The 16572-nt window shown below is 41.2% G+C and overlaps 1 protein-coding gene across 4 annotated transcripts in view; it reads right to left on the reverse strand.

Annotated features, from left to right (window-relative positions):
- Positions 1-1838: 1838 nt before the first annotated feature.
- The window catches only part of adad1 (adenosine deaminase domain containing 1 (testis-specific)), a 31628-nt gene continuing 16894 nt past the window's right edge, over positions 1839-16572 (reverse strand). The window contains exons 1-13 of one of the 4 annotated variants that reach the window (XM_054792890.1): positions 14284-14598; positions 11979-12101; positions 11730-11858; positions 8195-8365; positions 7362-7433; positions 7142-7267; positions 6910-7033; positions 4052-4231; positions 3899-3974; positions 3653-3803; positions 3353-3590; positions 2933-3065; positions 1839-2726 (exon numbers count right to left, since the gene is read on the reverse strand). In XM_054792890.1, coding sequence (XP_054648865.1) covers positions 2613-2726; positions 2933-3065; positions 3353-3590; positions 3653-3803; positions 3899-3974; positions 4052-4231; positions 6910-7033; positions 7142-7267; positions 7362-7433; positions 8195-8365; positions 11730-11858; positions 11979-12101; positions 14284-14350 — 1704 coding nt within the window. In that variant the 5' untranslated portion in view covers positions 14351-14598 and the 3' untranslated portion in view covers positions 1839-2612. Of the gene's footprint in view, positions 2727-2932; positions 3066-3352; positions 3591-3652; positions 3804-3898; positions 3975-4051; positions 4232-6909; positions 7034-7141; positions 7268-7361; positions 7434-8194; positions 8366-11729; positions 11859-11978; positions 12102-12177; positions 12454-14283; positions 14599-14653; positions 14768-16572 lie in introns of those variants that run through there. The other 3 variants (XM_054792891.1, XM_054792892.1, XM_054792888.1) reach the window with 3 other exon arrangements.

Raw genomic sequence — 16572 nt, forward strand, 5'->3', positions numbered from 1 at the left:
CATTCCAACTTTGTCCAAAACCCTCAAGTGGGAGAACACTATACCATATATGCTCTACGTGCAAGGCTACAAGCAATCTTTCCTAGCATTTTCCATACATGGCATTAATGTGGGAGCAGAGGTGACGTGTTGCCGCTGTAGGAGGGAGCATCGGCATTGTTAAGAGTAAATAAAGTTGCCAGGCTGCCCACGAGATGATGGAAAATCAAGTCATAGTGAAGTCAATGTCAAGTCGTTCGTGGGTTGTGTACATTCCCATGGTGCTTTGATACATAGGTCAGTGACTAACATTGGTAACAGGTGCCTCTCATTCATTTATTGGAATTAAAACATGAAAAAAAAAAAAGTAGCAGGGTCCACAGCCTCTTAGTGTAGTCATAGGTGCTGCAGCTTTCATGTGTTTACATGGTGTAACCACATAAATAAAGCTGCATATCCTGTTTGTCTCTAAGCATAATAGTAGTAAAAAAAAACATTTTTTTAAGTGGTATAGAGCAAACACTCCCATTGCTGTGGTTAGAAGCAAATACACGGGTATGTTCTTGCACTGGTTAACAACTAACAGTGGAGACTGGCAATGAAACAATAAACATGTTTAATCACTGGATTTTCAAGGCTAGATTTCTTTTTCTCCCCCTCATAGTTTAGATGTTCTACGACTTATTTATTTACATGTGCTGCCTTTAAAAGGAAAACTGCACTTTTTTTTGGTTATTTTGCCCATCATCCCCAATCCTTATGTAGGACATGAACACATCGCTCTCTTTTCTGTGCATTTAAAGATATAAAAAACTGGTCAAAAGAGACAGCTCATTACTGCATGTAATGGGATACACCTATGCCGCCTACAAAGCCCACTATTAAAACACGTGAAATTTTCAAGCATTCACAAACGCATGCCCATGCACACACACAATTTAGTTCCAAATAGGAAAATTGTAATAGTAATTCATGGTGTTATATTTGTAAATGTATATTTTTAAGTGTAAAACAACCCCTTTTTTGTATTGTTTATGTTGTGGTATAGTTGTTTAGATATTAGACCTGTCAGAGAAGCAAAAAATGGGTGTCAAAGTGAATTATGCTTGAAATGTATCTTTTCACAAAAAGCTGGTTTTGTCCTTTTTTTTGAGTCAGGAGCTGATATTTTCTTACCTATGTTCTACTGCTAATTACTGAAGAAGGGAAAAAGGTAGAAGCTAACTTTTTTCTGCTTAAAGACAAGAGTCTAATCTTTCTTTTGTTAGGTTCCATGTTCCACAAGGGCAAATAGCATCCTGTACCAAGTCTACAGCAACATGAAAGGTGCTTTGAAGGCTGTTCCAAGTCCCCATTTTGGAAAAGCTAATGTCTCTTCTGTTGTTCTTGCTTAAATTATTGGTATTAATGTTTCTTCTGTTCTTCATTTTCTTGTGTTTTTCTTTCTTTCTTTCTTTTGGGAGAATGAACAGAACAAGAATTTCATTACATAGCAGAACTACCTGTTCTACTGTGCATATGACAATAAAACTCTTGAATCTTGAATACAGCCATAGAAAACAATATTCTGTGTGCCTTGTAAGATCATTCAAAATCGTCTAAAAAGGCCGCTACTGAAGGGGTTGCCTTTTGAAAAATGGCTGGGATTGAATGAGTTAATTGGCTGGCAGCGTCATGGGGGCACTGTGCCAGCTTAATGTTGCCCACAACATAAGGTGGCAATAGACATTCATGCACTTAACTTTTAACTCGTTTGCATTCACAAGTCAGGGGGAGAATAAATCATTTTCCTTCTGACATGTCATTGGGACCACAACTTAAAATCATGTTTCCATAAGCAGAGGATCTGCATTATTCCATTCCCGTACAAAATTAAGGCACAGAGCACCTGTCAGAGCTTGGTTTATAATAAAAAAGTAAATTTGGAGGGGTACATACAAAACAATGTCTTGATCCTCGGGACCACAAAGTCCACGATATTTCCTTGTTGTAGCCAACGCAGCATGGAAGGAAAAGTGTCCAGTCCGCTGACAAGACTGATCAAAGTCAATATTGTTCTTGTGCTATCATACTACATACACAGGAAACCTAAGTGTTTCCTGCATGCTTGTGCAATGTTTGCATCCACTTAGGTTCAAGCAGAAGATCAGTTCATAACTTGACTTGTTTTTAAGCCTTTGTCAGACCTTTGTTTTGATACAACAGTTGTTGGATTGTCAACTTGTCAATGTATGTCATCAACTATTCATGTAACCTAAAATCCAACTCAGATGCTTCAGTTTGGAGAATTTTACTGGAGATTGTAAAAACAGCACAAAAAACCCCAAAACAAAACATAATAAACATAAGGTCGTTTCCAACACGCACTTGAAGTACTGATTTAAACAGTAACAATAGCATGTTCTGTGCTAACAAACATTGTACACAGTAAGCCAATCAAAAGTGCTTTGTACCTGAAAAATGCTGCAATGTTATGAAAACTTGTACAAACGATCATATTTGTATTCCTTTCTTCACGATATTCAGTTTTGAAAACATCAACAGGGATGAATACAAATCCCTTTAGAAAAAAACTTCTATTCTCCTAAGATTTTACCAAAAGAAATTCCACACAATACAGCGTATGTGTAAATTTACATGTTGAAGGTGTCACTGACCATAATCTTGTCTGGCCAAGAACCGTAGCCTTGCTGCAACAGGAACGCCCTCAGCATATTCTTGGCCTCCTGGTACGGCTTGGACATCCTCTTTAGGGAGACAATGACACATTATGAGTAAGAAGTTTACCAGAAAATTTTAAACTGAATAAACAATACCATACACTATATTGAAGATCTCAAGTACAGTCTTTAGGGCCAGCAAGTGAAAAAGCTAAGATGTGTTTCGCACGTTAACACTGCAGGAGATGTGTTCAATAAAAACAGGTGTTCCTGGACAGGAACGCTGGGGCTACCTTGGCTTCTCTGTAGGAACTTGTGGCCAGCAGCTCCTGCCTCTCGGCCTCTTTGGCCACCAACTTGAAACGGTGAAGCATCGCTGCTTTGCACAGCCGGCTTGCCAGAGCTGAGCCACTCTTGAAGGGAGACCTACAGGTACATAAAAAAAAACAAAAAAAAAAAACATAACATACAAAACATAGCATTATGTCATTAGCAAAACAGTACAAAAGCACAGTGGAAACTGTAAACGGTGGAAAAGAATCTGTTTAGGGAAGCTGGACCACCTCTGAAGTTAGGACTTGGGAAAAATTTTTCCCTTGCCAACTTTGAGGAAATTTTATGAGCAGCAAGAGGGCAGGTTAGGGTGGGTTCAAACGCTCGCACCCCCATTGCAGTACCCCACAACAGCACCTCGGAAATGGTTGACTGCTTACTCGTCTAGGGTCCTGCCACTCAGACCGTCCACCACTTCGATGGAGATGTCGCCTTCGCTCCAGTTGAGACTGTAGGCCACCTGGAGGTCGTCGTCGCCGCTGCTGCTGGCCACGGGAGGCACCGTAAAGATTTGAGGCCTCATCATGCAGTAGAACATGGGTAGCTGGAAGGTGATGGTCTCCGTGCGGCGGATCACAGCCAACTCCATGCCGCGAGTGTCACCGCAACCGGAGTCGCCTGAAAGGAGATCGCTTGAGCGGGTCTGATGCGACGGAATGTTTTGCGACTTCTCCACTTGCCAATAAGAATGCTCTGGACATAGACGGGCTCGATGAAGTGGCTCAGCAAGGCTCCCTGGTAGCCCAGCACTTGCCACTGGGTGATCTTGTCCGCCGCCGACATGCTGACCATCTTGGAGCTGCAGTGCTCGAATGTGAAAACTGGGAACACCTTTAAAAAAAAAAAAAATAGGGGGGGGGGGAGCATGACAGTAACCATATGTTTCTAATGAAGTCAATTTAAGACTACCACAAATGGTACAACACCTTGCCCTCTACCAACAAGTGCAGGCCTAGCTCATTGTTCATCTGCCATGCTGTGATGGAAAGTGGGTTCAGGGACCTGCAACACATCAAGACCACCATGTTTAATAGATTGGATCACTCTGGATTCTTGTGATGTACCGGGTCAGCACTAACATGCTGAAAGGTTTCTTGGTGGCACCCTTTGGCAGGTGGTTGACATAGAGGTGCAGGGTGATGCCGCTCTTCAGGCTGAGGAGCCCACTGTTGTTGTTGTTGTTGTTGTGCTGAAAGATTGACTTCTCAGTCAGATGGGGTGTTTTGCTGTAGAACATCAGTAGTTGCTGGTAGAAAAATCTGTAGGAGGGAATAGGGGAAACACACAGTTGATGGTCAGGAGGGTGCGTCTCAATTATGTGCCGACTCAGGTCTTTGCACAAAACTAATGTACAATAAAAAATATAAACTAAAGTGTTGGGACATCAACGTATTACACCTGCAGGTAGTCATATCGAAAGTAGAAAATTGTAGAAAATGGAAAAAAATATTTAGTTGACCCTGTTTTTATAGCTGTAACAGCATCTACTCATCTGGTAGGGCTTTCTACAGGACGCATCTGTGGGAATTTGTAAGGTCAGATCTCCCTGACCCCTTCATGGAGTTTATTTGGAGCACTGGGGAGCAAAGACGGGCCTTCCAGAGATTGTTCCCACAAAGTTGCAAGACGACAATTAGGGATAGGGCCGATCACTATCAATATCAGCGCAAGTCACGCACCAGAAATTGCCGATACCACCTGTGGAGATTTATGATGCATGAGCCATGTTTGAGCTTTAATGTTGTCAGCATAGCGAGAAGAATATCAGCAAACATAGCCAAAAGAATATCACCACACGTAGCCAAACGAGTATCAGCACACATAGCCAAAAGAGTACACTAAGTCCCCTACTAACGAACATCCGACGTGTGAACACTCGTAGATACAAACACAAGCCGCCTGGTCTATATTTTCATGTGTTTTGCCTTATAAGCCCATAATTATTTATATTCAAGTCCATATTTCACATGCTTGACCAGTAGAGGGCACTGTGACACTGCTAATGGGACCAACAGGCAATTAAGACCAGTGGGAGGAGACTGAAGAAAAGCTAAATTGGAGCTGTAAGTGCAAACTGTGCCGTGTACCAGCACAGCTTGTGATTAAAGTTTATGAAGAGTTAATAGGCCTGCTTAATTCTATACCACCCATGGAACACTACCTCTTTTGGAAGAGTCTAACGACGACGATTTGTCCTTTTTCCAATATCTCCGCCTCCTTCCTCCTCCTCCACCACCAACGACGTGTGCTCGACCACTCCTCTTCAAAGGTAAATAACATTTATCATTACGTATTATTATATCACTTTTATTATTGTTTTTTTCATTAATTATCCTCATTTAATATTACTACTACATCCAAACTCATATTCACATACATACGCATATACTGTATATGTATACACGTACATGTAGTACCTATATCATTGGTAATATTACCTTTCCCCTACTTAAGAACAATTCGACTTAAGAATGGTCATCTGGAACCAATTGTGTTCGTTAGTTGAGGACTTAGTGTATCAGCAAACGCAGCCAAAAGAATATCAGCAAACGTAGTCAAAAAGAGCACAATTAGATTAATTTTGTCTTCTTATAGAATGAATGTTGAATTTCTTACGTTCAGACAATCTTTTTAAGGTACGCTGAGTGGAAATTTGACCTTGACATGTTTCGACTATTATCTGCAGTCTTCTTCAGAAGGGTCAGCTCCCGCTGTGACCTGGAAGTTATACTTCATAGGCGCAGCCAACCGACAAGAGAGTCCCAGGTGTGAGACAGCATACAGTACATGCTCCCTAATCTCAGTTTAAGGTGTTTTCAGCCTACTTCATTACCTAGGAAGTACAGCTGACAAGCGCCATGTCACAGCGGGCAGCTGGCCCTTCTGAAGACTGCAGATGACAGTAAAAACATCCATCCATCCATTTTCTATGCTGCTTCTCCTCATTAAGGTCGCGGGGGTATGCTGGAGCCTATCTCAGCTGACTTTGGGCGAGAGGCGGGGTACACCCTGGACTGGTCACTATCCAATCGCAGAGCACATATAGACAACCATTCACACTCACATTCATACCTATGGACAATTTAGAGTCACCAATTAACCTAACATGCATGTTTTTGGAATGTGGGAGGAAACCGGAGTACCCGGAGAAAACCCACGCACGGGGAGAGCATGCAAACTCCACACATAAATGCCCCAGTGGAGAATTGAAACCAGGTCTTCCCGATCTCCAGACTGTGACTGTGTGGCCAACGTGCTAACCACTAGACCACCGTGCGGCCAGTAGAAACATGTCAAGGTAAAATTTCCACTCAACATACCTTAAATATTTTGTCTAAACATTTGCAGCCAAAAGAGTACCAACGAACGTAGTCGAAAGACTATCAACAAACATAGCTGTTACCACACTGCAGTCGCACACGCGCACACAAACACACACACACACACACACACACACAAACAAACACACACACGCTCCGCCTGACGTACTCATGGTCACACATAACAGTGGGACGTCTACACAACACAAAATTTCTGGGTCGCTACAATACCATACTTGCCTATAGAGAGGACTTTATTTTCAGCCTCACATAAAATCAACAATGAAAATGTAGCGACCCAAAAGTTATGGGCAAAGTTAAGAGTTTAGTCAAGCGTCAGGATGAATGTGTGTGTGTGTGTGTGTGTGTGTGTGTGTGTGTGCAGCACTGCATGTGTGGAGACACGTTTGCCGATATTCTTTTGTCGTGGTTCCATATGAATGCAAACTGAACTGACATCGGTCAAATTCAGGTATTGGTATCGGGTCGGATGTGAAAAAATGTGGATTGGTGCATTCCTAACTCGTCCAGCTGCTCACTGATTCAGCTGACATTGTCTTTGATATGAATCTATGAAATGTATCTTTGAATGAGTGTAAAAACAAAACACAGCAAACCTCATAAGTGACCTCCTGGCAGTCACCACCGCATGCGAGTCGTGCACAACACGTCCATTTGTTGACGTGCTCTCTTTGGCGTTATAGTTGCCACTGCCGAGAGCCACCACCTCACATCCACTGGCTGGTAAATAGAGATAAAAAAAAAATATGAGTAACTAAAAGCCCTTCAGTCCAATATACAAGTAAAATACAGTATTTCAAGTGAAGAGTGTTTTTAGAATGCACTCACAAGTCTGAATGACAAACGCTGCAATGGTGGCTGCGCAGGCAGAGAACTGAGGGTGGCTGTTCATCAACTTGGTGAGCTGATCCCTGACAGCATTTGGTATCTGCAGGTTAGCAGGACTTTTCCTCTCTGGATATAGGAACAGCCGGCATATCAAGAAGGCTAAAAACAAAATCAAGAAGACAGAAAAGCAGACAGAATAGAAGACGCATGGACGGATTACCACGAATCAATCTACTGGACTGGATCTCTGACATGAACGACTCCTCTTTGGCTGGTAGCAGCGGTGGGAACGCTAAAAAGAACAGACATGGAAAACATTTTGCATGAATTAAGAGATATTCATTAAAATTCTGAATGTAATATAATCTGTAAATTCATCTCTCGCTACTTTGCGCTTCATATTTCACGGCTTCGCTCTGTCACAGTTTTTCAATTACTTGATAAATCATCGCTGTTTCATGCTTGACTACAGCCTATTAGCAGAAAAATAGGCAAATTTAAGCACATTTTACATATTTTTGGCCCAATTTAAAGCATGTTCAAGCATAAAAATGGCTAAATAAACTAAAATACAAAAACAAATACAAGGCATCCACAAGTAGTAGTATTCTATACTGACCTCTAGATGTAAGTTATATTACAATGATGAGACAATAACCACCGCAGGAAGTACTGTGCAGAACAGGAAGTAAAAAGGAACAAAAAAGAACTCTCCCAATGCTAACATGTGCGACTCTATATTATGTCTTACTATGTCTACTATATTGAGTAATATGAGCGTAAAGGTGACGACGGGGGTGTTATTTCAAGTCTAGAGGGCGCTAATACTGTTAAAAAAACGTATTTAGAAGTTGGTAAACATGTTTTCTATGCTCCAACTACCAAAATATTCCTTTTAAAAATAAGAAATCCTATCCTACTTTGTGGAAATTCACTTATCACAGTCAGGTCGGGAAATGATTAACTGCGATAAACGAGGGATTACTATAGTTAAATACGTGCATACGACCGCCGACCAGCCCTAACGTCTATCTTTTGAGCTACTGGCCTGACCTGACGTGTTGGGGAGGTCGGACTTCTCTTTATCCAAAGTGGGCAGCAGGTCATGAAGGGCCAACTCTGCGGCTTTGAGCCGGGCCTCCTTCTTTGTGGGTCCCATGCCAGTCTTGTACTGGACGCCATCGATCAGTACGCAAAAGGCAAAGATCAGCCTTGTTGTGTTACCTGAAAAGACAATAGTACTGGAAATCAGAACTTGTAAGTATGCCGCCAGTATATGACAGGGGATCCTGTTTACGGCGTAAGTGGTGTTTCAGTGTAGCTTATATCTAAATGAACACCTACAGTAAGTTACTCACACTGTACACAGAACACATAAGGAATAAAATACATCAATAAAAAGATTTAACACAAGAATTAAAAGAAACTAATAAAAAAAAATTCTTACTTTCATCCCTGTCACTGTCTTGCACAATGGAAAGGTCGTTGCAAGTGAGGGAGAGACATGCTTAATGGGAGGAGGTCTCAATATTGACAGTACTACATTACATAGTTATCACTGTCCATTTCATAGGAGCAAATCCTTTCACATGTTTAAAAGATACCATTTTATGCTTCCTTTCCTTTTATAACATTCTATTCTGACCTGAACACATCAGCAGCAATGCAATTCCAACACCATATATGTATCTCCAACTCACAAACATGCCTCTAGTTCGTTCAACCTCAGAACGACAGTTCCTCATTGTCACCAGACTGCAAGGAGTTGCATTCATTGACACTCCGAACATCACAACAACATCTTTACTGTGCGTGTATGTGTGGTCTAAATAAACAGGAAGACATAGAAAAACAGTAAGTGGATATTCTTATCGCTCACTTTGTAACTTACTGTATACTGCGGAAGTACAATCTGATGCATTTAAGTATGGGAAATCCCAGAAAATACATTTAAACTTAAAACGTGGATTAAACTTAAGTAACGTGATGTCTTTGAACGCAACACTTAGTGGCTCTATTAAAATGGCTACTTTTAAAGCGACTAGCATTAGGCAAATACATTTTCAGACATGTGCCATCTTTTAGCTTGGTTTAAATTTAATAAATGTATAATTTAATCAACTTTAACACATACCAATATATGTAACGGTGTTCTGTCATTCATCTTTCTGTTTATAAAAAGCAAAAACGGGCATATTTCACACAGTTGTAAATGGCGATTAATCACAATTAATTCATTTGAAAACTGACTAATTTGACTGCAAATTTTAATCATTTGACAGCCCTAGGAAAAAAAAATTGTAGCATAAAGCTGACATATTAAAGAAAAATAATAAGTCAGGTATAATATTACTTATTATATGAGACTAAAGTCAAAATATTCTGAAAATAAAGTCATATTACAAGAACAACATTTACAAGAAGAAAGTTAAAACTAGGGATGCCTCAATCAGGGTTTTACTGTATGCTGCTGATTCCGATGACGATCTTCCAGGACAGAAATCGGACGATACCAATCACATGGATTAATTATAAATTTTTCAATTTATTTATAAGTGCTATTGGCCATATGATATGAAAAAAGGAACCATAAAATCACCTTAATTTAAACGCAAACATATTTGACTTATTTTTGAAGAGAACTTATCACGGGGTGAGGATGAGACGCCTTCTTTAAGGAGGCGAGAGTACATCGGTGGAGCTCAAGAAGGACTTCCAGGTAAGTGAGAGAGCACTGAAAGGCTGAAAAAGGCTGGTCACCCCGTCCAATGAATTCAATTATTTTTCGGGCTAGTAACTTAGCCTTCTGACGGTCACGCACATACGGGCGAGTGTCCACATTGCTTTGTTAGATGCTGTTTGACTTCTGATCACACCGTGAGCCTCCAAAACTCACCAGTCCATCAAGTGTTTGTTCTTGAAATGCTGGATTAAAGCTTTTTAACGTGCTACCGCCGCAAGTTTTTGTGGCATGTGCTGGTAGTTAAGTTCCACATGGTAGTCATGTTTGGCACGCCTGCGCAGTGTGAAGGATCGTGGAGGAGCACGAGGCCAAAGACATCAAACTACATGCAAGGATAGAAGGAGGGAGAAGAAAAATCCAAAGCTACATGGCCATGTGTGAAAAAGTGATTGACCCCTTAAACCTATTAACTGGTTAGCGGCAACAACTGCAATCAAGCGTTTGTGATAACTTGCAATGAGTCTCTTACAGCGCTGTGGAGGAATTTCGGCCCACTCATCTTTGCAGAATTTTGTCATTCAGCCATATTGGAGGGTTTTCCAGCATGAAGCGCCTTTTCAAGGTCATGCCACAGCATCTTAATAGGATTCAGGTCAGGACTTTGACTAGGCCACTCAAAAGTCTTCATTTAGTTTTTCTTCAGCCATTCAGAGGTGGACTTGCTGGTGTGTTTTGGATCATTGTCCTGCTGCACAACCCAAGTTGGTTTCAGCTTGAGGTCACCAACAGATGACCTTCACTCTCCTTCAGGATTTTTTGGGAGACAGAAGAATTCATGGTTCCATTTATCACAGCAAGTCTTCCAGGTCCTGAAGCAGCAAAACAGCCCCAGACCATCACACTACCACCACCATATTTTACTGTTGCTCTGATGTTCTTTTTCTGAAATGAAGCGTCACTTTTACGCCAGATGTAATGGGACACACACCTTCCAAAAAGTTCAACTTTTGTCTCATCAGACTAAAGAGTATTTTCCCCAAAGGTCGTGGGGATCATCAAGATGTTTTCTGGCAAAATTGAGACAAGCCTTAATGTTCTTTTTGTTCAGCAGGGGTTTTGGTCTTGGAACTCCGCCATGCAGGCCGTTTTTGCCCAGTGTCTTTCTTATGGAGTCATGAACACTGACCTTAACTGAGGCAAGTGAGGCCTGCAGTTCCTTTAGATGTCACTTTTTCCACACAGGGCCATGCATGTGTGGATTTTTTTGTCCTTTAATAAAAAGTTTCATTTAAAAACTGCATTTTGTGATCAGTTGTGTTGTCATTGACTAATATTTAAATTAGTTTGATGATCTGAAACCCTTAAATGTGACAAATATGCAAATAAATAAGAAATCAGGAAGGGGGCAAACACTTTTCAACATCATTGTACATAACTTCTTAGCATACTTTACAAAATATCAAAGTGATTCTTGCATCCTTTAATTTTTCACTATGTGGCCCTCACTGGAAAAAGTTTGGACACCCGTGGCTTAGAGCAAATAAAAACCCCAAATTCAGTCTCTCATTAAAGGAAAGTTCAATATTGTAAATTTCTGCTCAAATCAGCAAATTAACTGCAAAACCTTTGAGCCTTGAATTGGTCTCAGTCAGAATTTAACTCCTGAAATCACATAACTTTTGCATTTAATGATATCAATCATAGAGGATGATAAACAGACAATGGTATCATGATTCTGGGTGGCTGATGCCTCCAGCGAGCCCATCAAAAAGTGAAAATAAACCCTTGTATGTGCACCTTTATCCAGATCCTCACCAAAATGTAAAGGCTTCTTCCCAATGGTGTAAATCTGTGTCGTACCATTTCCTGTTGTACTATTTCAAAGCTGGTGTCATCCTGCACTACCTGCGGTCACCGTCTCCTTGATCTCCAGGTGGAACTGCAGAGACTGGGCCAACTGATGCAGCAAGGACACGGCGTGCGTCTCGCCACGCTTGTACCTGTCAATCAGCATTTGTGGTTCCACAGATGGACCTTTTGGTGTTGGAGGGGGGGAAAAAATGGGGGGAAAAATAGTTCATCAGTCTTGTTCCTTTGGCCTGGCACTAAAAGAACATTTCTATTGATTCCTAACGGCCATTGAGTCAAACTCACCTGAAGAAAATTTGTTTTTTGTTTGTTGCTGAGGATGATGCTTTGGTGTTTGTGCCATGCAGGCTCCTTGAGAACCATAAGCGGGTTGTCTACCAGAAAACATCCTGATAGCCTTTTCCCGTCCTAAGAAAAACAAACACACACATTCGTTCACGCTAACTATTATGGTTTTGAACGACAAACCGATGCGACCGGATACCTGGTTTGACATGCAAATGATACGGTTGCACCTGTAGAAGCCTCCTGGATGGATAAGAATCAGCCATAAATCCTTACATGAATGGATTGTAGAGACAGGCACTGGGTATCGCAAAACTAACAACCGGTTGACCGGTCTCTTAAATAACGTAAGAGCCAGAGCTGCTGGCGAAAGGATTGCCACTGAATTGTGGATTGTGACTGAAGACGAGAACGGATATAAATAGTAGCAATGCGTACATGATAGTGATTTAATTTATCATATATTATGTACAGTATTGTGCCAAAACTAAGACAGGAACAACATCAAATTAAAAGTACTCAATGAATACAAAGCCACCATCCACCAGTACGAGCCTGGAGTTTGTTTTGCAGAGAGAAGATTATATGTCACTGTTTGCTAGCATTAATTAACTTGAGGTTTTGGACAAATCCAACAAACAAACGTTCATATTAGCACTCGATAACGGCATCAAATCTTACCATTATGCATTGCCACATAGTATCAGCGTTTGGGACCAAATATGAGGTGAGAGAAAAAGCACCATAGTTCCCCCAATACGGTGATTCACACCAAAAAAAAAAAAGTTCATGATGACATTTTAGCAGAGCTGCTTGAAATGTGAATTTCTCTTGGAGATCAATAAAGTATCTATCTGTCTGGTAGTCTACCTGTGCAGTGTGGTAGAAAGTTAAATGGTGCGCTCAAGGACCGTCTGAACAAAGTGGGACATGTCGCCACTCACAACAAACATATGCACTGTGAGATTTGTATATTATTTTTTGAATAAAATCACAGCCCATATTTCCAAAATTGATATCCGTTTACATAAAACTTAATTTCTTTACATTTTTTAACCCAGTGTGTGTTTTTTTAATTACTACCCTGAAAGTCTCGACGGTTGGGGACCCCTGCATTGCAGCATGCTTGGGATATGATGTGCTCTTTGGCACACTTGAAAATACTCTAAGAATGCCACTTTAATAGGCCTCTTTATTTTATAATGCAAAATTAATGTCTACATCAACAAACATTAACCGTAGAATCGAATAATATTGACTGTACACTGTATCGCATCATTCTGTTTTTAAATTATATCGTATTTACAGTAAATAGAATTGAATAGTCTATCCCTGGTAACTATGTGACGTCATTGCCAAAACGAGACCATCTGCTCCTTTTCTTCTTTTCCTTTCGGCTTTTCCCTTAAGGGGTCGCCACAGCGAATCAATTGCCTCCATCTAACCCTGTCTTCTGCATCCTCTTCCCTCACACCAACTACCTTTATGTCCTCTTTCACTACATCCATAAACCTCCTCTTTGGTCTTCCTCTAGGCCTCCTGCCTGCCAGTTCAAAACTCAGCATCCTTCTACCTATATATTCCCTCTCTCTCCTCTGGACATGTCCAAACCATCTCAGTCTGGCCTCTCTGACTTTATCTCCAAAACCTCCAACATGTGCTGTCCCTCTGATGTACTCATTCCTGATCCTATCCTTCCTGGTCACTCTCAGAGAGAACCTCAGCATCTTCATCTCTGCTACCTCCAGCTCTGTCTCCTGTCTTTTCCTCATTGACACTGTCTCTAGACCAAACAACAAAACGTTGACAGGAATCTCCATGGACTATGATGTTTGCAGAGGACATTGTGACCTGCAGTGACAGCAGGGAACAGGTGGAGGAGATGCTACAGAGCTGGAGGTTTGCCCTGGAAAGGAGAGGAATGAAGGTTAGCTGCAGTAAGACAGAGTACATGTGTGTGAATGAGAGGGACCCAAGTGGAAGAGTGAGGTTACAGGGAGAAGAGATCAAGAAGGTGGAGGATTTAAAGTACTAAGGGTCAACAGTCCACAGCAATGGAGAGTGTGGAAAAGAGGTGAAGAAGCGTGTACAGGCAGGATGGCACGGGTGGAGAAAAGTGTCAGGTGTGATGTGTGATAGAAGAGTTTCAGCTAAAATAGATTATTGATTAAGGTCTCGTCCAAAACGGCGAGACCATATACTATCAGAATATATACTAGTTTATACGAACACTTAAGGCCCTAAGAGAATGTTGTGGTGTGACTACGTCTGAAAATATGCGTAAGTGTTTAAAATAATTACTTACGAGTGTCAATCTGATCACTGATCGATGGAAGCGAACATGGAAGCTCAGGTAGCATGACTAAACACATTGAGGCGATTCTATTCGCATGATAAACCTCTGGCGTTATAATACCAAAAGTTTACAAAAATTATCAGTCTCTCTCACAGTTATTTGTTGTATTTAGTCGGTAAAAAAAACTCCCATTTGTCCATTTAATGTAAACGCCAGGCAGTGGCGAATGAATGCTAAATTGATACCAGTTAAGCTAGCATCTTAAGCCTTTCGAACACCAACTACGACCAAGCTAATGTTACACAACCCCTCGTTTTGATCATTTTAATTATGCCAAGAACTGTTTTTGTCCGTATTTATTTTACAAACAGATGCTCACCTGTCAATGTGAGGCGTTTGCAGCACGTCACGTCAGACTTTTCACTCAATTAGGAGCAGCCCTTCCTTTCATTAGTGCAGTAACAGTTCGCCACCTGCTGAACAAAAGCTGAACACCTAATCACGTGGACATACGGTATTATGGACCACAGTGGTAAACAGCCATTTGTTATATATAACACAAATAAATAGGGGTACAACTATTTTACAAAGTGCCACGTATACGTTGTGAATTTCGAACCTGCTCCTCTCACTGCATTTCTGGATATACCTGAATAGAATCGCGTCAGACGAAGCGTCAACATGTATAACAAATTCAAAGCGAAAAGCCAAGGTTTCATATACTGTGTACTTTGAGTGTTTTATAATTATTGCCGACAAATAGTATCACTTCTCTACCATAAAGTACTGTGCCTTCAATAAAAATTGTACGCGTCTCATTGTTCAGTTTTTGTTTTTGGAGTGTGAGCGCCCCGGTGACCCGCATGCAGATCTCAGCACAACACCTGTTCTAGTGATGTGTTGGTTCCGAACGAATCCGCTCTAAGAACAGGCTCGCATTGTTGGGAGCCGATTCTTACAGGCGGGGTACACCCTGGACTGGACGCGCTTAACAATCAACATACAAAATAATAGATAAAAAGATTCATTTTCAAACCATCCGGTTTACTGATGAGGGCCGCGCAACCTTGGGTGATCCGGATGGATGAAGTAGAGTATTGCCAGCACATCTCAACAAGGCTGTGAAGTTAGCAAGGAGGTGGCTGAGTCATGTTTTAGATTGGAATCATTGGAAGAGAGCTTGTAGGCCCTTTATGGTTGTTGAAGATGTGAAAATGACCTCAGCAAAGTACGTAGAGTTTCTGACTGACCACATTCTACCATGGTACAATATGAAGAACCAATCGTACCTTCTGTAGCAAAATGACCTGCATGCATGACAATGGACCATCTCATGATGCAAAGAATACCTACCTCTCTGTCATTGGCTGTTATGGACATAAAAGGAGAGAAAGTCATGGTTTGGCCCCCTTTTTTCCCCTGACCTCAATTGAGAACCTATGGGGCATCATCAGGCAAAAAATCTATGAGGGTGGGAGGCAGATCACAACAAAACAGCAGCTGTGGGAGGCTATTCTGACATTTTCAAAGAAATTCAAGCAGAAACGCTCCAAAAACGTACAAGTTCAATGTAAGAATTGTGACGGTTATATCAAAGAAGGGAGGCCGACTGGTTAGCATGTTGGCCACATAGTCAGGAGATCGTAAGGACCTGTGTTGAAATCTCTGCCTGGGCATCTCAGTGTGGAGTTTGCATGTTCTCCCCGTGCCTGTGTGGGTTTTCTCCAGGTTTTCTCCCCCCCCCCCAACATTCCTTCCACAAAAACATGCATGTTAGGTTAATTGGCGACCCTAAATTGTCCATAGGAATGAATGTGAGTGTGAATGATTGTTCGTCTATATGTGGGTGTACCCCGCCTCTCGCACGAAGTCAGCTGGCATACCCCCTTGCAACCCTAATGAAGATAAGCGGCATAGAAAGTGGACGGATGGATGTCAAAGAAGGGATCTTGTTAGTGGTTGTTTGTGTTAGCTTTTGCTTTCAGTAAATATGACCTCCTTACGCTTTCGGTTCTTACCAACCAGTGAAATGCTTTGAAAATCTGTTGTGCATAATAATGTGGAACAGTGCATTTTAAGTTTTTTTTATTTTGGAAAAAAAAATACTGTTATCATTGGGAGGTTTGTTCAATAACATTTAAATACTCTAAAGGTCGATGACTTGAAAATGATGACTGTACAGTAATTTATATTGAGTGCTTAGCAGAATCAGAGAAATAATAATAATAATAACTTGGAACACAGTGTTAAGTCCATCATTGTTAAAAGGTGAGGCTGCTTTTCTCAGTGAACAGTAGA

This window comes from Dunckerocampus dactyliophorus, chromosome 11 (assembly GCF_027744805.1).
Source record: "Dunckerocampus dactyliophorus isolate RoL2022-P2 chromosome 11, RoL_Ddac_1.1, whole genome shotgun sequence".
NCBI lineage: Eukaryota > Metazoa > Chordata > Actinopteri > Syngnathiformes > Syngnathidae > Dunckerocampus > Dunckerocampus dactyliophorus.